We start from the raw sequence: 23,896 nt of genomic DNA on the forward strand, positions 1-23,896 counted from the left end.
ATCAAGACCGCATTGTTTGATTTGTTGTGATGTAATAATACCAAAAGTAGCGATAAAGCGAGCAACGCGATACGCGCGCTGTTACGATAATTCATGTTAAATAACTCATGGGGAGGGGGAAGTATGTTAATTTTGGGTTGATTCAACGTTCGAGTCAGCACAAATCGATTTAATTTTTCCGACCGGTTGTATTGCGTAACAACAATGCCCAATAAGAAATTTACATTTGTTTTACATTAATTCAACATCTAGCGACGTTGAATTATCATAAAATAGCATTAATTGCTCAACCAGGTACTGGTAACAAATTAATAGGTCCCTGCGAGAAGATTGCCTCGATTTACGTTTACACTAACATAATTTCGGCACAATTGGAATACTGCGAGCAACACAAATACTGTTTGATAAAGAACTAGTCAGAATCGGAATCATCAAATGCTGCATCGGAGGATGAGGTTGTCTCGTCATCACTGGAATCAGACACATCAAGAGGCTCAACGCTTGGCTGTAAATCTACACTGTCTTCGTCGTTCGCAATGAAGCGTCCACGTTTTGCGGCTTTCGTGCTTTGATACCCATCAACACGCCTCTTTCTCTTTCACAAAACTCCATTGGGGTGTTGACTAAGGAACAAATCTATGGCTGTAGCATATCGACTGGGAGGAATGTCTCTTCCTGCACATCGCACTCGCATTAGTGCTCTTTGGCTATCATTGTTGAGATGCATTCTAGAGAAAAGAATAACACGGTTTCAACAACACAGCCTAACTATTTTTTATACATTTATCCTTGATTTAGTACAGTGTAAACCAAAAAGTGCGCAATAAATTACATTTCATTGGTAAATCTTTATACATATAGATTATCAATTTATCATACGTAATTTCATTATCCATATACCTGTCTTTGCTGAGCATTCTTGCAAATGAAGAAAACACACGCTCAACTTCCGCATTGGAAAGAGGCAAAACGACGCATATCTCAATTAATTGCAGAACGTTGTGGAGTCGCAGCTTGTCTCTTGGCATAAACAGTTGCTTCCATACTTTCATTGGCTCGGAAGAAGGGAAGAAACGTCGCACGTGCGAGACAGCCAGATTGACTTCAATTCCTAAAGAAAATGCAACTTGATAAATGCCTTTTGTAGTGAACTTATCTGCCAATATTTTTTGTCGATTCAACATCGTCAGACGTGGAATCTACAAAAGTATGGTATTTCGATCAGGAACAACAATTTTATTTCGCTACAATCTTGCCAGAGACGACCTACAGGCAAAATCCACACACAGGCAAAAATCGGTTATTTTTACGTTGATTCAACGTCTCACTACGTTGAATCAACGTAAAAATGTCATAAAAGTAACCAGCTACTTAAAAAAAAATTACCAATTTGTTAAAAGAACAAATAAAACGTCAACCGAATGTTGTTCATCTTTTTATCTCTAGTAAACCAATACAGATGAAAATAGCACTCACCTATGCGGCTTGGGTTAAAGTTGTTTTGCTCAAGCACAGATGAAAATTGTTCCATGATTCGGTTTGCAGCATTTCGGATATTTTCAATCTCTTGACTGACGTAAGTCTTGGTGTCCAGGAGGGTAGCCGCTGCAGTAAAAAACGAGTCTTCCATGATTTGCTTCATCCGTTCTTGCAACGAAACTTGCAATGCATCCAGCACGTCCATCATTTCAATGCGAACCCGAGCTACCCCTTCCTCAAGATTACCATTGCGCATCGCGTATGAACAGAAAGTTACAGAACCCTGGCTCTGAGTGGTAGATTGGCGTGAGCGCGCAGCTTGTTCGGCTGGGGCGGGATTCAAACTAGTGGCGATACAGGGAATAAGCACAGTGTTAAGAGTAGGAAACAACTCTTTCGAATACATCGCGTCGACCCCACTTTCAATCTGCGATAGCATGGTTTGAATACTTCCAAACAGGTATCGATAGCTGTGATAGCTTCAGGAAGCAATAACTCGTTTTTTTGCAAAATTAAAGAAAGTGGTTTTATGCAAGCAACTAGGCTACGTCAAACTTGACGCATTGGAAGATGATAGTTTGAAGATTACAAATTTCCCGCCAAATTCCTTCTAATTTGCTTGCATCCTTCTTCATGGTGGTATTAAAAGGTTGGGCAATTTGATGGTTTAAAAAACCGATCAACGTTTCCAAATTTTTTAAGTAGACGTCAATAGCGTTGTGTTGGTGCTCTAACCACCGCGTGCCGAGGGAACGTTTGTATCGATATACTGTTTTGTTTGCTGCAGTGGCGTGTCGCCTAAACAATCGCCATTTCAGGTTAGCCCGTTTGAACAGATAATATACAGTTTCCAGCAATGTTTCAGCTTTTTTATTAATTTCGGAATGCTTAAAGCTATCTTTAACGGCTAACTCAATCTTATGTGACGAGCATAACATTAAAAGCAAATGATCGCCTACTTCTGCCTTTTGCAAGTTGAACGCGGCCTTGTTCACGCTGGCTCCATCGGACCCAATGCCTATCAGTCGGCTGTTTTTCGGAAATTCGAAGTTTCCCTTCGAATACGCTTCGTCGACTGCATCCTTCAAACCTTTCGCATTACAGTCCTCTGGTTCCTCGACAGATAGCACGTGAAAGTTAGGTTTTCCCAAAGAACACGTCTTAATGACGAAAACTTCTTTTTCGTCCATAGTTTTGGCACTTGACGACCCATCGTACAAAATACTGAAATATTGCTTGCTTTTACTGTTTAAAGGCACAGTAATCTCGTCTTGTATTAATGCGTTGGATAAAAAATGAATCATTTCTCTACAAGCCTTATCAGTAGAGTATCCAATTCCCAAGTCAGCATTAAAAACGTCTTTTTCAAATTTATATAGTTCTTCGTAAAATTTGAAAGATTTATTGTTCAAAGCCAAGAAATGGGCCATTTGGAACTTTTTCATGAGTTGGTCCTGTTGCTGCGAATTTAGCGCCTGAGTATGGTGAAGAATGCTACTTTGGGTACTTGAAACAGCACACGCTGCAGTCTCCCCTGGAGTCAAACTTTCGCTGCTGGTGCTAGTTTCTTGAAGACGCAAAACTGCCCGTTCATGAACGCGCGATGTCATATGGTCGGAAGCATTACTTTTCTTTACTGCCGAAGTATCATTTATCCAATTTTGTGCTACTTTTTTAACTGGGCCCCGTAGCTTTTCTAATTCCGATTTGTTTCCTTCATAAAATTCTTTGCAAATTTTACAAAATACTACACTAACTTTTCCTTCTGTCCCCTCTGTTTCGTAACCTATAGCAGGCAGGGTTGGCCAAGGAGGTTTCTCCCACTTTAGTTTTACCCGGGTAAAACCCTGGGGGAAACTGGGAAAAACCTTTTGGGGGAAACTGGGAAAAACTGGGGGAAACTGGGTAAAACTTGAGTTGTTGAAATTTGCAAATGTGAATGACTAATAATGATTACTCCTCATAGTTAATGTTTATTACCATCAATCCATCATATTTTGAATCAACCTATAAGATTTCCTGTGCTCATCTTACAAAAAAAGAAAAATACTGTGATTTACTAATATCTAATAATAGATAGGTCCAATCATTAGTTTACATAGATGAACATACGTATGATACCAGTATGTTATCAAGTTAGATGCTCACCTGTGCCTAACATGCAGTCAGCGAACAAAATTGTAAACATTGAACAACAAAAGCCAAAGAAAGAAAGATTAAGAGCCGGTATAATCTCAGTCATTGATAACATGTCGGCAGTCTTCATTGTCGACATTGAACAGCTCTTCATCTGGGGTTTCAGATTCTTTCCATCCGAAGTGTCTATAAACATGCACTAATTTGGCAACCCTCTCATTGCCCAGTCTATTTTTTTGCTTTGTGTAGATTAAAGCCATGCCACTGAACAAGCGTTCTATTCCAGCACTGGATGGTGGGCATGATGATATTGCAATCATCAATGAACAAAACTTCTTTACTGACTCATTGTTTGCAACTTTTCTTATGTATTGCCAATATTTAAGCACTTGGTGACAATTTTTTCATTGATTTGATAAGAGATGTTTGGAAAAATAGATGTATCCTTAGTCCTTAGTTTCATATCCTGCCAGTAGGAGAATAAATTGTCATCTTTTTCAAAAACAAAGTTGCGTGCAGTTTCTTGCTCATCTGCAGATAAAGTCATATATTTTTGAAACTGATCAACATTGTCTCCTTCATTTTTCTTCTCACTTTTCTCCTTCCCTGAGAGTAGCACACTAGACATCGTTTTTGAGGCCTTTCGTTTTTTTCTGTGCGAAAAAGCGTTTTAGGAAAGTGCTTACCACTGAGGGACTCGGACTGGGAAGGCTATGTGGACGACCTCTACTGCTTTCTGGCAAAGTGCTGGAAGATATCAGTTGGTTCGCAAGCTGCAATTTAAACTGAAGCAATTAGTCACAACAGCACAACACTGACTGGCGTGGTCTTTGAGCTGGAGGTAGACCATCGGAATTCAATAAGAAATTACTATTGGTAGTTTGGTACTGCCAGCAGACAGTGGGTCAGTACGCATTGAGAAAGTGTCAAAAGAAAAACCTGAAATATCACTCTGTGATGATCCGAAGCTTTATTTATTTTATCTAAGTATTGATGCAATTCAATTGGAAAATGTCATGAGATAACAGCTAAACAGCTGGCTAGTCATTATATTGCATAAGAAACTCCGCAAACAACACATTTAGAAGTTTTAAGGGTTTTCCCCAGTTTTACCCAGTTTCCCCCAGTTTTACCCAGTTTCCCCCAGTTTTACCCGGTTTCCCCCAGTTTTACCCGGGGGAAACTGGGAAAAACCTTCCAGAGGTTTGACCCAACCAACCCTGATAGCAGGTAAATTCCACTTTTTAACTGTATCTTCCTTTACCATGATATATATTGGCAATGACACTGGTAAAGAACAAGCATTCGATGAAAGAATAACTTTTGCGTAACAATTAAGCCAGTATTTATAAGGTTGCAAACTTTTTTTATAGTTCACATGAGCATTGTCAGCGCATAAAATTGCACCTGTAGTTGTTACACAACCAGACATCTATCACAAACCGCAATTAACAAAGCTCACTCTAAAGCGCGTTAACCTATTACTTACATGTATTCGACGTCCGTTAATGTTGCGTGGTTCGTTGTGAAAGCGGCGCGATCGTTTCTGATACAGCTGGACGAGATAACGGAAGGCGAAGCGCGATAAGGAGTAAATGCTTACAAAAATTTGACGTCTACTGGCGTTGAATCAATGCAAATAGGGTGATATTTCTATAAAAGATTCAATTCTGCCAGCTGGCTAGCAATAGTAAGATTGAATCAACCTCCTAGTCTGGTGTGGTCTCAGAAAATTAGGGTTATTTTTGTAATGTTGTGGTCCACTCCTTACAAGCGCTCGTGTGGCCTCGGCATTTTTATTGCCGAGGCTAATGTGCCATTCATGCATCTGCCTCGGCAATTGCCGATTGCCGAGGCTAATTTCGAAGACTGGCATGTTAATAAATTTTTATGCAGGTTGTGGAATCATCAGTAAAAACTCTTTGATATGTTATTCATATGGAATAATCATAGTCTTTCCATTTTCTTTTGTTATTTATTATTGGCCATACCACTGTTAACAACAAGTATATGTTGTTTATCAGGTAAATTTTGTTTTATAAATAAGGGTTGTTACATAGTTTTGTCATTTTGTTTACCTTAGTTCAGATAGGCTAAATTCTTGCAATTATTTGTAAGGCTAAAATTGAGCTTGAGCTATGTGTAAACACATGTGGGAAGTCTGTTCAAAAATTATATATGTGAATGTGACTGTTTAGCATAAAATACGCAACACAATTAAATATGTTAAGTCTAATTAAGTTACTTGGCTTTGTATGCCTATGGTTCTTTCAAAATATTCCCCTTAGAGGTTCACACATTTTTTCCAATTCTTTTTCTGCTTCTGGAAACATCTCTTGAATAGTTCCTCCATCATTTTTTTTCTATGTTGTCTTCATGCGACTGAAATCATATCTCTTTTATAGTGGTTTTGAACTTCCAGGGCAAAGCTAGAAACCACATTGGTATCACGTCTGGAGAATAAGGAGCCTGGTTAACAAGTGGCAAATGGTTTTTCGCCAGAGAACATTTGATCACATGGGCACAATTAGTGCATGAGCTTCATCACTTACATATTGCTACAACAAGGCCGATCGATTTGAAACAATTTACACGTGTGGAATAATAGCGACACAACAATATAATACCCTAAAAATACTTTACACAAGTGATACTACATTTGGCAGGAAGAGAAAACGTTGAATAGTTTTGAACATACGTCATATGTTGTGCTAAAGCTGTGTTACACTTTCATGGACATTGGACAGCCTATTACTTTAACTTTTGTTCTTTTGAGAAACAAAACTACCACCTGAAAGATAGGCCAGGAAGAAAGCATCTATTATATCGTCTTTGGTAAATTGAGGTCTAACATGTGGAAGAGGCGGGGAATCAAACTGCCCACAAATCTAAAAGTTCACGAAGCTGTTATTCTGATGACCCTTCTGTATGTGTGTGAGGCCTCGACTCTTTATAGGAGACACGAAAGGCAGGTGAACCACTTCCACCTTTCCCGCCTCTGAAAGCTTCTCAAGATTCGATGGCAGGACAAAGCCCAGACACTGAAGTTCTCAGTAAAGCAAACATGCCCAGCACTCTTACCCTCATAAAAAAGGCACAAATAAGATGGGCTCGCCACATCCACCGGATGCCGAACCATCGCATTCCTAAACTGCTCTACGGAGAACTAACTAGAATAACCAACATGGTGCAGTCTTATTTATAAAGACACAGAATCAGCTGAGAAACACTGTATGTTATCTGCTGTCAAAAAACAAGAACATCGCAAGGCCCTAGCCTCAAACAACCCTGGCCCTAGCCAACCATCCTTTTAATGTCCATCCTGCAGTAGAAGCTTCACCCCACAGATAGGCCTCATCAGCCATCTCCGCACTCATGTAGCCTACACTGACCAAAGCCCACACTAAAAAAAGCTTGATCTCAGTCTCATTGACTATCTTAGGAAACAAAGGGCGAACATCAGGCCAGGAAGTTTTTTTTTCTTTTTATAACGGTTTACACCTTTACAACATAGCCCAACACATCCCAGTACTTAAGAATCTATTCATCATCAAATTCTCAGCTAGAATCTGTCAAATAGTTCAGAAAGACGTGCAAGACGAAATTTTTTCTTTCAATGACACCACATGCTGCAGGACATAAGTGCTTTGTTTTCTTCCCTTTATTGTTCTAGAGCAGAATGACAAGCAATTTTTCATTGATTCTGTCATTAAGCCAATGCTTGGATTTTAAGTTGTGTTAGTGGGAAGTTATTGTTACTGGTTTGGTTTCAATGATGTTTAGTCACTGTTTCTGGACAGATTGAGAGTGTGTTTGTCTCCTATTTTGAAGTGTATTTATATATGATATAGTATATATTTATATTATGATATAGTATATATAATTTTCCCACAAAGTGTTTAGTAAAAGAATCAGATCATTTGGCTAAACACATTTTGTGTAGACTGTGATTGAGAAGTCATAGATAGGTGTGAGATCTTCAAGAGAAGTGGAACGAATACTCCATTTTTAAACGTCTTGATCTCTTTCTCCATTAGTCACCGGTGGCAACTGGTGAGGGTGAAGATTGTGTTGCTGGCAAGCTTTGTAATTATGTGCCTGGATGTAAGTAAAGCAACTTGAAGTAAGGCTGTGGTGCCAGTATCAAAAAATTATATGTGTTTCAGATGAGCATAATGCTCCACCAGCAGATCATGACGAAACCGTGTCAGAAAATAGCAATATTAAGACCAAATCAAATTCAAAGGAAAGCCCTGTAGTATATTTCTCTAAATCATCAAAATCGGAATCCCCAGGCCATAAACACGAAGTTGCACATAAAATACAAAAAGTTTTCAATGAAGGGCATGAGCGTGGAGATTGGACTACAGCTACAGGTATTTCTAAAGATCAAGTTTCTGTTATTATTACATTAATTTTTTCTTCTTGCATTAAATTTTATCACTGGGATATATTTTAGGGTGGTTCTTAAAAATACTTTTTTGGAATTTTGTTGGTGCCACACGTTTAAAGTGTCCCATTTGTTGAAAAAGTATCGCATGCAAAATATTTAAAAAAGATAATAATGTTTAAGAGGAAGCTGAAGTCCCTTTATTTTTTTGCTGGGCTAAATGGCGACCATCATCCATATCTCAAGAACTACAAATGGTGGAAGTTCCATTAAAGTATGAAAAGATGCAGAATGTATGGTTTCCTATCCAACTTTAATAGATTGTATTATGATAGCTTCAGCTAATCTAAACTTTACGCTAGGTTTTAAAAACTGTGTTGTCCAACAAAAAACAGAGGTACCGTATATAAATACTGATATTCATAACACAATAGTGATAAAATAGTTTTCTTCCTGTAAATGTTGGTGGAGCAAAAGGTCCTGAAGCAATTGCTGAGATGTGGAAGCATCATTACAGCTCTTTGCTAAATTCCAGCAAAACCAACAATGAAAAAGAATTTGTTAACTCATATATTTCATTTACTGATAAATATTATAATCTTTCAATATTTCGTTGAAGCGTGGACACAATTGGTCCCTTGCTTGGCAAACTGCCATTAAATTGCGTGCACTTTTTAGGGACCACTTCTTTTCGGTGCAGACAATTAGGCGCCGTTCAAGTTGCACCTAAATGACCAGCTGCCACAGTGCTCCGCACCTAAATATCCTGATGCCACACTCCAGTGTGCGCACCCATTTGACCGGCGCCTAACTGTCTGCACCTAAAAGATGTGCTCCCACTTTAATATAATACATGTTTTAGTCATGGCACTGTACCAAATTCTTGGTTAGACACTGTCTTAGTCCCAATTGTAGAGAGTTTGAATGGCGACATTCAAGATTCAGGTAACTATAGAGTATAGATATGTTGAGAAAAAGCGATCTACCTGGCGTCAGCACTACCTGACCACTCACTTTCGAACAGCGAGCATTGTGTTTCTCTAACCATACCGGTGTAGCTTCCACACTAGCCATCAAGACTTTTCCCAAAAACCTGTGTTTCTTGGCAGTCGAGTGCAGCAAGAACTCAGGAACAGACACATGTTCGCCCATGAAGCTGGGCTCATCAGTACCGTACCACTAGTTCTTGCCACATAGTTCTCAACCGCTGCTTTTGCCAGACAATTGAATTCTTACCTTTGTGGAAAGAAAACAACTAAACTAACTGTCGCCAAGGATATGCACAGTTTAGAAGGAGCGATCTTCCTGGCGTCAGCACTACCTGACTAGTGACTACTCACTATAGAACAACGAGCATTGTGTTTCGCTAACCATACCGGTGTAGCCTCCACTCTAGCCATCAAGACTTTTTCCAAAAACATGTGTTTCTCGGCAGTCGAGTGTAGCAAGAACTTACTGATGAGCCCAGCCTCATGGGCGAAACACGTGTCTATCGCTGAGTTCATGCTACACTCGACTGCTGAGAAACACGAGTATAGACCTTCAAGTCTAAAAAGTCATTTGGTATGTTATTCTTCCCCAAAAACTTTTATCTTTCACGTGCTCCTGTGCTACATCTAGGTCAGGGGTGATGAATCTTTTTGCGGTCGCGGGCCACTTTGTCAGTTACACATGAGTTTTCCGGCCACACAACTTTTTAATTGTAACATCATCATCATCATAATCCATCGTCGGTTTGTTCCCCACTAGTGGGGGTGGCCGATTGTTTCCGTGCAGCAATTGTTTTAATCCCTTTTCTCCATTTCACCCTGTCCCTTGCATCTTCCTCCTTCAGTCCGACTTTTTTAAATTCATCCTTCACTTGTTGTTTCCACGTTCTTCTTGGACGACCGCGTTTCCTCTTCCCATCCACCTTTAGATCTAGTGCCTTTCTAAGAAAACTTCCTTCCTCCCTCCTTATCACATGTCCATACCATCTTACTCCATTTGCCCTTGCCAGTTGGTCTATGGTCTCTTTCATCTCTAGCATATCCAACAATTCTTCAGTCCTTTTTTCCCTTCTCGTTTTCACCCCACACATTGCTCTCACCATTGACCTTTCCGTTCTTCTCAGGATTGCCAGTTCACTCTCTCAATATCCATGTCTCGCTACCATATAGCATTGCAGGCCGCACACAGCTCCGATATACTTTCCCTTTCATCCTTAGTGAGAATTTTCTGCCATACAACATTTCCCCACATTCCCTGAACTTTGCCCAGCCCAATCTTGCCCTTGTTGTCACCGCTGCTTCACATCCACCACTTCCATTTATCCGATCACCCAGATAACAGAAGTCTGTCACTGTTTCTATGCCATGGCAGAACTCATCATCATGGCCTTCCACTTCATTCCTTCCTTTACTGCATTTCCCACAAACAAAACACTTCGCCAATCTTGTTGCGGCTCTCTTGACATTAGCACATCTTGCATGTACCCACTTTCCACATTCCTTGCATTGCATTGAATTTCTCATCACTCTCTTGCCACATATTCCACAGGGATCCACTTTGCTCTCAACAACTGCTCCTTCTGCTCCACTCACCATCACTTTTGTTTTTTCAAGATTCACCTTCATACCCTTGGTTTCAAATGCTTCTTTCCATTTCTCAAACTTTCTCTCCAGTCCCTCCATACTATTACTTGTCAAGACCAGGTCGTCTGCATACAAAATTTCACTCAATAAGCCCTCCCTCACTCCTTCAGTTACAACGTCAACCACAATAGCAAATATCAGAGGTGACAAAACTGATCCTTGGTGTACACCAACCTTCACAAAAAACTCATTTGAATAATTTGATCCAACTCTCACTTTTGTTCTTGCATCCTCATACATAGACATCACAGCTCTCACTAATACCTCCGGTATACCTCTTTTCCTCATTGCCCACTCCATCACTTTCCTTGGTACTCTGTCAAATGCTTTTTCTAAGTCGACGAAACACATATATAGTTTTCTCTGCTTCTCTCGGTATTCCTCCTGCATTCTTCTCAATATAAACAGAGCATCCACTGTACCTTTTCCTGGCATAAATCCAAACTGCATATCATTTAATTTCACCAATGTTCTCAACCTCTTTTCTAGTATTCGCTCCACAATTTTCATTCCATGCTCTAGTAGTTTTACACCTCTATATGCACTGCAACTTCTCACATCCCCTTTTCTCTTGAACAATGGAACAAGAGTACTATGCTTCCACTCCTCCGGCATTCCCTCTCCATCTAATACCCTTTGGCTAAGTTGTAGCATTACTTCAATTCCCAACTCTCCACTTGCTTTTATCATCTCTACGCTCACTTCTGATGGACCGGCTGCTTTATGCAGTTTCATTTGCCCCATTGCCTCCACCACTTCATCACGAGTAACCTTTCCCACTGGACCCTCCACCAGATCAACCTCTGTCATATGATCCCATACATTCTCCTTATTCATAACATATTCCATATGTTCCTTCCACACTTCTCCTCTGCTTTCCGGGCTGAAATGCAACTTCCCATCTCCACTCCTTATACATCTTCCCCCTACAATATCATTCCCATCCTTTTTCATTTGCTTTATGAGTCTGAATACTTTGTTTTGGCTTTCCCCCATTTTATTAAGTTCCTCCTCAGCACCATTCTTCATAGCTCTTGCAACAACCCTCTTTGCCTTCTTTTTCATACTCTTATACTTCTTTTTATTCTCTTCTGACCCATTTTTGCGCCACTGCTTGTATGCATGTCCCAATGATGTTTAGCTTGCTTTCCATTGCTGTGCCTTCAATTGCACCATACATGGCTTGAGCAATTTGTTGACCAGTTCCATTTTTTGGTGTGATATGAGTGATGTAAAATTCAAAGGGTTCACCGACAACTACATAGTGCTCTTCAATGATTCTGGTTCGATGATAGTTGCTCCTTTGTTTCACACTGGTAATGGTGGCATCCTTTCGTCCATCAACATAAAGTCCTTCCACAATATCGAACTGCAATTCTTCTTCCTTCTGAATTTCTTCTCTGTACTTTTGTCGTTCTCTCCTTAATTTACTTCGGTCAATAACTTGTGATTTATCAATGTCAGTTACTATACCAAATGCTTTGAGAGTGGCAGTAGCAATAGCAGCACCTGCTCTATCCGAAATTCCAAATCTTTCACAAGTTATTGCTACTTCTTTTAGAGATGATCGGTGTTGGGTCGTAGATTTGGTTGGCAATATTGACAAAGCTGAAGAACCTCGAGCACGTAATTAATCTGAACAAGTGAACATACATTGAAATAAACTTACAATTATTGAAGCTACATCCGTGCCTACTGCCTAATCATAACAGATTAGGACTAAGGGAGTCATTAACAATGCGGTTTTGTAGCCAAGCGCCACTGTACGCATTTACACCGTACTAAGCATAAAATATCAACTGAATATACAAAAATCGACCAAATTTGACGTAAATATACGACTAAAATTACATTATTTCCAAAAATGACCACTTTGTAGTGCTTTTAGTAAAAATACTTCTCTTAAAGGTAATATAAACTTGTACCTTCTGATGATTTTAAGCCATCAACCGACTTTCTATCGTCTGTGGTTAATGAGATATTAATTTTTTTATAAAATTGGGGTTTTTCGAACTTTAGGGGGGGTGTGCCTGCACCCCCTGGGGGGAACCGACCCAAAATTGTGTTTGAAGGTGTTTTTGGGGTCAACTCCGAATTTTGGTAAACTAGACTTTTTGATTTGAAAGAAAAAATTTTTTTCACTTCACCCTAACCACCATGTGTCTCCACGATCCCTCCTCACTTTCTTTTTCCCACATACTTCATCACATGCTGCCAGGACACCTTTCTGAAATGAAGCCCACAAGTCCTGCGCACTCATGTTTACCAGCTCTTTTGCTCTTTTAAATTTCACAAACTTAATTCTCGTTTCTTTTTCCTCCAGTTTCCACACATTTCTCACAAAAACTCGTTCTTTCTTCACAATTTTCTTCACTTTTTTCATATTTAAGTCTCCTACTACTAGTCTATGCTGCAACTCCCACGGAATTACTTTCACATTCTTCAAGTACTTTCTCTGTTCCTGCCCAACCACAATAAAATCAATTTCCGACTCATGTCCTCCTGAGCTGTAAGTCACCTTCCTTTTCTCTTTCTTTTTAAACCATGTGTTGGCAATACAAAGTTTCCTTTCATCACAAAATTCAAGTAGCATTCTTCCTTCCATGTTTCTCTCCCCAAAACCATACCCTCTATGAATGCCCTCGAACCCATTTGCTTGTTTTCCAACATGTCCATTAAAATCTCCTAATCCAAACACCAACTCTTTTGAACTCCGTAAATCCCATTCCTCTGCCAAAACATCATAAAAACTTTCCTTTTCTAAGTAATCCCTACCACTTTGAGGTGCATATGCACAGATTAGCCTCACTACCTCCTCTTCAAAGGCAAGTACCATTGTCATCACTCTGTCACTCCTTCTTCTAACTTCTATTACTTTCTCACACAATTCCTCTTTTACCAAGAAACCAACACCACCGATTCCTGTGTTATTTCCTGACCACCATAACTTATATCTCCTCCCATTGACACCTAAAAACCGCGCTGACTGTCCCCTCCATCTTACTTCCTCTAGGCAACATATATTTACCCTTCTTTTTCTTAGTTCTTCACATATTTCAGTTCCTTTACCACACAAACTTCCCACATTCCAGGATCCGATTCTAACACCATAATCTTTTTTCAATGTTTTTTTGTTTTCTCGGAACCCAGAGATTCTTCGCACCCCTTGCCCATCTAAGGGCTGCTGGGGACTAGGGGCCATTTTTAGCTTTTGCTGCATTTAAATAATATTTTGGAGCAAAGGTTTTCCAGCCGGATGCCCTTCCTGACGCTTCTTCTCTTCTTCTTCTCTCGTTTGACTTGCAGTAGCTTAGATTGGCAATGCCTCCTCGTGCAGCCAAGATACGGTAGTTGGGTCCAGTTGTCGAATACCAGTGATTCCACTTGGGGGTCGTAAGATGGGACATTCGTGGAGTATGTGTTGCATTGTTTGTTCTACCGCTCCGCAGACACATATCGGCGAATTATGCAACCCCCACCTAAACAAATTAGCTCCAGTACAGCCAACGTCACATCTGATCCTGTTCAATGTGACCCATGCCTTTCTTGAGAGGTCTGCTCCAGGAGGGATGGAGAGTGCTGGCATAACTGAAAACTGGGGAGGGATATGTGGCAGCTCGTTCCATTCTTGGATCCATGTTTCCATGCAGCTGAAGTTCTTATCCACAAGTTGTGTAGCATATCGATGGAATGGGCGCCTTGATGATAGGCGTTGAGGTCTGACTGGTCCATTTGTTTGGGAGTGACTGTAGAGAAGGTGTTGAGGATCGAGTCTCACATGTAGAGCCAGTTTGTGAGAGGCTTCTTCCCTACGGACATGAGCAGGAGCAATGCCAGCCAAAGTTGGCAGATAAGCAGTAGGTGTGGGGCGGAGACAGCCAGTGATGATGCGCAAGGTGTCGTTAATGCACACATCCATCTTTTTTGTGTGTCTGCTGCGGTTCCATACAGCTGAGGCATATTCGGCTGAGCTGTAGACCAAGGCTAGTGCACTTGTACGCAAGGTTGATGCTCGGCCTCCCCATCCTGTTCCTGCTAGGCTTCTCAAGAGGTTATTTCGCGAGGTAACCTTGGCACGGAGTGACTCGATGTGGGGTCTGTAGGTCAACTGCCGGTCAAGTTTTACTCCAAGGTAAGTTGGGTTTGCAGTGTATGGTAAAGGATTTCCTTTTAGCGAGACAGACAGTTGACGCTGAGATTCCCGATTATTTAGATGGAAAGCAGAGATTGTTGTTTTCGACGTATTCAGTTTGAGCCTCCACTTGTCCAGATAGTTAGCCACCAGTTTCAGGTCAGTTTCAAGTTTTCTTTCCACCTCATGCCAGTTCCTGTGAGCATATAGAAGAGCTAGATCATCCGCATAGCCATACTGTTGCGATGTAGTGCATGGGAGGTCACTTATAAGGTCACATGGGAGGTCCTGACGCTAACCACAGTTATTGGCGGTGGGCCTAGCCTTTACTTAAAAAAGTATTTCCTGCAAGGCAGCAGGATTTCTAACAAGTTTTAGCCAACCAGTCGAGGTTGTTGCCCATGAGGTGGGACGTGGACCCACTTGTTAGTTTGGTGTGTGATCAAGACCAGTGTTCCCTGAGACCCATGGTGTAACAATCCATGGCGACTGCCCAGGGTTCAAAGGTGCTACTTGTACCTCACACCTACCTCACCTGCTATGAAATGTTTTAGAAGCGACTCAAGATATTATTCATGAAAAGTAACAAACGGCAAATGAAAGTAATAAACCCCCTCGTTGAAATTATCTTACGCAGAATCGAAACATACAACAGTAAAAATAAAAACAAATCAACGAGCAAATAGGATAGAGCAACAGTACTTGCACTGAAGACAGTTTAATTTTCCAGTTTAAGCGTTTGCTTTCATATGAGTATAATTTCTTCTTTTTTTGGCTATCCTTTTTGCTCAATTTGACGAAATGTTTCGACCGTTATGCTTCGAAACAGTAAATCAGTTAATGAAATTTATTTTTCAAACAACAAACAAAAGCCGCTGCGAATCATATAGTTGAAGCTATAATGCAGGATTGAAGCATAAAATATTAAAAAATAACATTAAAGCATTGAATTTTTTTGCTTAGTGGGATTTTTGGAAAGTTTTTTGCTTGACTAAGTGCGTTCAATATTAGGTCGAACAGACCATGTGGCAACTCTCACTGCACACTAAGATTTTCATTTGTCAGCCTCGACCTGTAACGACTTGTAGCAAAGGAAAGGTGTACCAGTGAAGGCATAAAACAGCTTTGAGATGTCTTTTGTCTTTAATGCATTAGCGATTGTCAAATTGTTTTGCGGGCCGCACAAAATTCTTTGACGGGTCGCATGCAGCCCGCGAGCTGCAGGTTTGTCACCTCTGATCTAGATAAATCTGAAATTGTGTTCACAGACTCTTTAAAATATCGGGGTGTATTTATTGAGAGTTCTCTCTCAGATGAAAATGATATTTCAAGGCAGGTACGGTACCGATGGTCTCAGTAATGTGCTGCAAACAATGCAAAATCTCATTTTGCTAAATGCTCATCTGCTGTAAAAAACATTGTATTTTACTCTTATTGTATGGTACCGTATGTCATTTTATGCATCACAGTTGTGGATTTGTGAAACAAGTTAAGATCTTCCAGTACAAAACGATTACATGTTGCTTACAAAGATTCTTTCAGAATATTGCACAATTTGCCTCGTTATGTCAGTGCCCAAGTAATGAATAATATAACAACGTTTGATGCTTTATTGAGGAAACATGTTTTTGTTTATCAACCGTTGAATACACTCCTCAAATCATTGCATACACCCCTCAAATCGCTTTATATCAGACCTGATGTCATCTGATTGTTTTTATCGTTCTGAATATTTTCAACGGGTCTGCTACTATGGGAAAATCCGATTCAGAGAAATCCCTAATTCGGAGACAATCTTTTTCGGAGAAAGCCTTTTTCAGAGAATTCTAAAATCACAGCGGCATATATATATTGAAACGAATTAGCTTACAATAGAGAAATGAATGATAATGAATGATTACCCAATTTAAAAGTTAGTTTTAACAATCTTGCTTTCTGTTGCTTAACATTAAGATTAAGGTGTTTTTATAGCCTACCCGATAATAGCATACGATACGGTGATAGCCGGCCATCATAGTCTGCCACAAAAGTTGAAAAAATATAGAGATGCTGACGTCCCATCAAGAAACTTGTCGTTTGCTTCGACGGGCATAGCAATGTTCCACCTCACTCCATGTGGGACTTCCTATGTGGTATCAGCCATAATTTCCAAATGGACGCATGAACTGTTATTTTTTGTTTCTTTTGTTATTTGATGTCGATGGAATCATATCCGACGATTTTGTATTGACTTGTTAAACTAGGGATTAAAATTTTTTAAATAGTTGAGGATTCAAATATATTCTAAGTTTGCATACAGGCGGCTCCGCAGGATACGTATGTCAATTTTATGTGAGCAAACATTTTAATTTAACAGCTCAAAAATAAATTTAATTCGCTTTTTATTTTTCGCAAAATTTCAATTCAAATTATTTTTTGTTGTCGGAATGCAAAAGAAATGACATTGTGAAATAAAACAAAAAATTCTCTAAATTAACAGAAGGCGTCGTTGGATTTACAGAAGGCATCGTTGGATTTTTAAAAAATATTCGAAAAGGGCTTTCTCCAAAAAAGGCTGCCTCCGAATCGGGATTTCTCTGAAACGGGCCATTCCGACTTTAAACTCTTTCAACTCTCATTGTATGTAAATTTGTAACAGTGGATATTTCGTTAGCTAAACTGACCACATGCAAAGTGGCTCTCTGTGACCTTTGTGCATTTGCAGTTGGTGTATTATTTTGTTGTTTTGGATTTGTCTGACGCAAATAAATAATAATATCAACATAAATCCATTGCACTATAGTGACTGGGTACTACTTTTATGCAATTACACGGATTTGAGTTTGTGAAATGACGATCAATTTGACAATGCAACAAATCGAAACGTTATTTTCCACATAGCCAGTTTGATGAAAATAACTAGTCATAATTTTTTTGCATCTACAATCTATATGTGCATCTACCAATGAACAATTGAACATGTCACCATAGGCGTCGATTTTTTCTTAGAAAAGAGGAATTCTGGGTGGGCGAGAGTTTTCAAACAGATTTCATTGAATGTGTTTTGTATATGTTTGCAAATTCGCAATGGTTCAGTCTTCGAAATTAGCATATTTTTACTTCGGCAAAAACGTTGCCGAGGCCAAACGGCAAAAGTTGAAATTGCCTCGGCAATTGCTGTGAACACTTAGTAGAAAGAGATTGTACTAAAACATGTAAAACGAGAAGCGAAAAATATACTAGAGTAGTCTATCACGAACGCATTGTTTGATTTGTTGTGATGTAATAATACCAAAAGTAGTGATAAAGCGAGCAACGCGATACGCACGCTGTTACGGTAATTCACGTTAAAAAACTCACGGGGGGGGAAAGTAAGTTAATTTTGGGTTGATTCAACGTTCGAGTCAGCACAAATGCTCAATAAGAAATTTACGTTTGTTTTACATTAATTCGACATCTAGCGACGTTGAATTATCATAAAATAATGTTAATTGCTCAACCAGATACAGGTAACATATCAAGAGCTCATTGCGAGAAGATTTCCTCGATTTACGTAAGCTTATAAGCCAACATAATTTCGGCACAATTGGGACACTGCGAGCAACACAAAGTCTGTGTGATGAACTAGTCAGAATCGGTATCATCAGATGCTGTATCAGCTGGACGAAATAACGGAAAGCGAGGCGCAACAAGGAGTAGATGCCATAGGCGCCGACTCCGGGGGGGCGGAGGGGCGGCGCCCCCGTGAATATAGCTTGGGGTGGCTGCCCCCCCGCAAATTATTTTTAAAAAATCCTAAAGCAAATGTTTGTAAGTTCAAACTTGCGTTAGTTTGACCTTCATTGCGGATCGATCTCAATTAAAAGATCTACTTGTTGCAACAAGAGCGCTGCTTCTAAGATAACAAAAGAAACAGAAGTACGGTAGCTGATAAACGCCTGCATGGTGCCGTTGAAGCAAACAATGATTGAAAAACGTTTTTCATGATTTCTTCCGCTTTGTTTTTTCTTGGGAGTGTCAATAACGAGGTGCAGTTTGCTCAGTTTAGTATCTACGCGTATTAAGAGCTAAACTTCAAAGTGACTAGCATATAATTCGAAGTAGCCTACAGGCCTCGAAATTCGTTTTTGTTGACGGCGGACAAACGTGTCCGGTCTGAGCAGCTATCTCGGCGGACAAATCAAGTCTCACGGCAGACACACCAGTTTTAGCCGTCGATCGATCTTAATCACTTTATCTTGATAATAATTCTTCGCCATTTCAGAACTATAACTACGGATTTAGAAGGCTTTTTAAAAATTCAGTTAAGTCACTCTGAAAGGCTTTCATCAGACCAACGACTTGCGCTTGAAGAGTCAAAGCGCCGTGTAGCTGGTCAATACGTCACATAACTGATTAACTTCCCCCGAACGAGGTCGTGTGGCTTATTGCGTCACAATGCTCTGGGCAGGAGTCGGAGTTATGCTTGGATCACAAAATTTTCTAAACTTCATTTTTTAGAAAATTTGAGTTGCTTCGAAAAAACGTTGCCAATGACTGGTCTATACAATCTCTAATATTGCTGTTTGATCGATATCATGCGGATCCTGTTTTCACTTTTTGCCCCTATTTTCAGGGCAAAAACAACACATTTTTGGCTGATTTTTATGTACAGATGTCAACCAAACCTTTTGTAAACACGCACCATCCACTGATCTTCTCAGCCATTGCGCAATAGTTTTATTCCAACATACGCAGCATAGATTTATGAACAAAGTTTGTGCTTTTTGACTTTTTGCCCCATCTTACAAGTTTGTATAAGTTTCTATTTTCTGATCGAAACCATTTTTAGAGCACATTCAGGCAACCTCGTTTCATGAAAAATTCAAAGCTGCAGATGATGACATCAGTGACAACAACAATCAGCAACAACAAAGGTCTTTAAAATCTCCATCAACTACCGATAATCCAGAAACTATGAAGTATGCAAGTATACGTGGGGAATGGGAAGATACTTCCTCTCATGAATCAAGAGTTATGAAAGACGTAAAAGAAGAAAGTGGTAAGATTCAAAACTTTGTCTTGTAAATTTGGACAAATATGTTTTGAAAGTGTAAAGTGTTACTTGAACTACAAGTATCAGTTGTTTCAGTAAGAAACTATTGGTGTTTACATGGTCATGGTGTTTAAGGTTCAAGATTTGTCCATGTACAAACTGGTTGCCACAGGAGAAGTTTCTGTGTACTGTGTGTAAGCTGTTGTATCTGCACATTTGTCCAGCATGTCTAAAATGAGCTGCCAACTTGCACAGCTGAAGATTATAGAGAGAGCCGGAACATTGTTTCAAGTACAATTTTTCAAATAAGCGGAACGACCTGAATTACAATTTAAGACTATTTTTCGTCCTTGGTTTACAATTTTGCAAACAATAAAGTACCATGCTGAAAAAAAATGTGTTGTTTTCACATTGAGTTGCCACACAGCTAACTTTGTGGTCCAAAAAATGCTTGTTTGGTCTGCTTAGTTGCTTACCACCACTATAATCGAAGCATGGCAAATAATTTATTACTAGTTATTGTCAATTTTTAACTGGACTTATTTTATAAATGAAAATGATCTGCTTCTACTACAAGGTGATCGGCCAGAAGAGCTGCAGACGCCTTTGATTGAAAAGGTACCAGTTACGTCTGAAAATAAAGAAACAAGCATGGTAAATAAATTTATGTCGATATTTGTGATTTCATAACTCAGCTAAGCACAATTTTTGTTGACTTTGATCTGTTATTTGTTTTAGTGTAGGTTTTGGGCGCTGAATCCAAACTTAGGTTTTTTTTTCTGTATTACGTCAAGTTTTTGTGTTATCTTCTCATCGGTTTGTCTTATAACCTACAAAAGTTTCACATCGAAGGCTTGTCCGTTCGCACTTTATTGTACTAAACGTTTTAACAATGCAAGCAATATAAAGTATTTTAAAGGTTTGCAGCTAAAGCGTTTGTACACCAACTATACTCTGTTTCTTTGAACAGATATTATTTCTGCAGGCCAAATAAATGTGAGTTTTAGAGCAAATATTTCAATGGTTCATCCTTTTCTTTTTCTGCATGAAGCTATTGATTTACATTGCAAGTAGTATACATAATTAACAACCTCTCTGAGTGTTTCAACTTACTGGCCAACTAAAATAATTAAAATTGTATGCGATTGTATTGCATTTGCAGAGTTCTATTGATAATGAGAAAGACGTGGTTACTTCTGCTCCAAGCCCGCCACCCCATGTTGAACTAACTGAAGTCGAGGGAAACACTTTGAAGAATAAAAAGTTAGAAGACTTGTATCAAGAGGGAATGAAACTCATCAATTCTTCAAACGTCAAACCTTCCATTGCAAGGTAAACTACTATATATTATGCAGTATATTCTATTTATTTTGTGTTGGCAATTGAGCAACCGTCTTTTGGCAATTGAGCAACCGGCAATTGAGCAACCGTCAATTGAGCAACCGTCATGAGCAACCGTCTTTTGCGGTGCTAATGACGCGGGATGCATGTTATGTTAGATGCAATGATAAAATCGAATACATGTGCATTGCGCATACTGCATAATAAATGCATGTGTGCAAATGTTCTATCTGTAACAGTGGTTTTTCTACATTAGTGTATTCTAATTGTTTAGTATTTGCTTCAATGTGTTTGTATTTTAGTTGTACTTCTTGATTACAATCTGCAACCAGTATTACACGCTTGAGTTTGTTCTTGTAGAGCAGTGGTACTCAACCTTTTTCAGCATGGATCCAATTTTAAAATCTAAATCTTTGCAAACGGTCGCAACAAAGGAAATGTAATTTTTTGATCTCATTGCTGTAACTGAATTTTTTTATTGTAAAATATCAACAAATTGTAAATAATTTTGTTGTCTCGTATACTTTCAGAGGTTACCAGTTGCTTCGGGATGCTGCAACATTAGGTCACGCTGATGCGGACGTAGAAATTGGATTTGCACATCTCAAAGGAGTACACCTTCCTTTACAGATTGGTACAGCGAAAGAAATATTTGTCAAACATGCTGAAATGGGAAATCCTCGTGCTCAAGCGGTTATTTGAAAAGTTTGCTTTTTATGGTCTATAGTTGTGTACAATAAAGGTTCTAAGTTACCCCACTTAATCAGACCGATCTGGCTTTTCAGGATGCCATAAAGTATGATGTGGTTCGATTAAACTTGCTATACTTGCAGTCAGATTAGATGTGACCGGTGATGCGGCAGACCGTAGACTAGTGGTACTTAACCTTTTATAACAGTGCCCAAAATTGATAATCATCAAAACTCTTGAAACCTTATTTTGCTTGAATGTTTCAAGCGTCACAAGTTTGTATGGTTGGTTTACTAAGGTGATGGCCTACATTCAGAAAACTTCCTAAAAATGTATTTTTAATCAAGACGGTTTACATGGCACAGCAAAAAGTTTCTTAGTTTTAATTTGTACCCTGCTGTGCCTCAACGAGGTGTGACAAAACAGTTTGTTGTTACGAAAACTTTAATAAAAAAATCTTTATAAATTACAAATTATCATCTTTCAGAATAGTTTCTTTTCGAGTTATATATTGTACTTTTTAATTCTTTTCTGCTATCCGCGGAAGCTCTTGACAAACGTCTTTTTCAAGTGCTTCAGCTCCTTCGTCACTGAAGCCTTGATTTCTTCTGAAGATGAGAAATCAGTTCTTTTTAAAACAATCTTAAGCTTGGAAAAAGCAAAAGTGACGTAGCGCTAGATTAGAAATATACTGAGGGTGGTCGAAAAGTGTAATTGTTTTGATTTGCTAAAATTTGTAGACGTGTATTATGTCACTGATTCCCTGCTGAGGTTGAGTTCATTTGCGCACTCAGCCTGCGATCACTCCGCACCAATTGCTTACCACCAGCAATGCATTCATCTCTTTCCCTTACAGAAGGTTATCTTGATCTGGGATCATCCTTCACTTCCTCTTCGCCACTCTCGACACATTTACAGTGTCATTCGGATCCTATAGAATGGAAGATGTAGGATTGTAGGCCAGATAATTTAAGAAACACCATATATGGGAATGTGCTAAAACTGTCTATCCTGTAAAGAATTGAAACGCATATCTGCGACTGATACGCAGCTCTTTGAAGACACGCGTTATTCCCTCACAACCTTCGGGAGTGAAGGTTTGGAAAAGTCACAATGTTGAATCGACAAGTTTTCACTGTCGGCACAGTCAAGAAAGTATTTCGACTTCTTGAGACGAGTGCTGTGAGGATCTATTCGAGTGCACAACTGCACATGCTGAAGGCGTATATTTGCTTTTATCAATGTGATAAGAAATAGTGCTTCAAAACTTTTTAGAGTAGATGTTAAAGTGATTGTTTGAGCCAACAAATCCTTGACGACTTGTTGAAGCGGCTCGAGTTAGGTTAAGAACCGCTGCTAGTGTACACCCTATTTTTAGTTTAATTTTAGTTGTAGAAAATGTCTTGGTGTTGTATTGTTGCAAATGATTGTGCTGTATTTTAGGGTCTTGGATTCATGTACGGTACAGGACTTGGCACAAACTCCAGCCAAGCAAAGTCGCTGGTGTATTTAACTTTCTCAGCATTAGGCAACGACGTCATGGGAAGTATGATGCTGGGATATCGCTATTGGGCCGGCGTTGCGGTGTCTAAAAGCTGTGAAACTGCTTTAAATTATTACAGACGTGTGGCAGAAAAAGGTAAATTGTAAAAAGAATCTTCCATTTTATTCTACATTTTGTGTTAATGATTCAAGTAAATATACGTAGGGTGTTGCAGGCGCTCCCACGTGCGCGAAAGCAGTTCACCTTTTTCCTGCGGTGATTGTGTGTAACATCTCTGAACTTTTTTTTTTAGAGAAATTGAATGAGGTTTTGGCTACTTTAGTACTAGTTTGGGTAGTAGGGCCATTTCAGTTTTAAAAGTTGTAATGAACATCAAATAAAAATGAACATATTGTTTCATCTTAAAGTAAAGGCTTTAATCAACTAAACACAACATGCAAAATATAAACAGGCACAAATTAAAGTCCGCCTATCACAAGCTTCTAACATAAGATAACTGAATAACTAAGTAAAACAGTCCACAAACATCTAGCTGCACGTTCATCAAGAAAGCAACAACAATAACAAAAAGAAGAAA

The 23,896-nt window shown here is 39.2% G+C and overlaps 1 protein-coding gene across 3 annotated transcripts in view; it reads left to right on the plus strand.

Moving 5' to 3' along the window:
• Positions 1–5,509: 5,509 nt before the first annotated feature.
• LOC145768831 (protein sel-1 homolog 1-like) overlaps positions 5,510–23,896 on the plus strand; it is a 30,878-nt gene continuing 12,491 nt past the window's right edge. Inside the window, exons 1-7 of one of the 3 annotated variants that reach the window (XM_082580430.1) lie at positions 5,510–5,639; positions 7,782–7,991; positions 19,581–19,790; positions 20,362–20,438; positions 20,947–21,116; positions 21,656–21,818; positions 23,259–23,454. In XM_082580430.1, coding sequence (XP_082436556.1) covers positions 5,543–5,639; positions 7,782–7,991; positions 19,581–19,790; positions 20,362–20,438; positions 20,947–21,116; positions 21,656–21,818; positions 23,259–23,454 — 1,123 coding nt within the window. In that variant the 5' untranslated portion in view covers positions 5,510–5,542. Of the gene's footprint in view, positions 5,640–7,781; positions 7,992–19,580; positions 19,791–20,361; positions 20,439–20,946; positions 21,117–21,655; positions 21,819–23,258; positions 23,455–23,896 lie in introns of those variants that run through there. The other 2 variants (XM_082580431.1, XM_082580433.1) reach the window with 2 other exon arrangements.

Source organism: Aplidium turbinatum, chromosome 4 (assembly GCF_918807975.1).
Source record: "Aplidium turbinatum chromosome 4, kaAplTurb1.1, whole genome shotgun sequence".
NCBI lineage: Eukaryota > Metazoa > Chordata > Ascidiacea > Aplousobranchia > Polyclinidae > Aplidium > Aplidium turbinatum.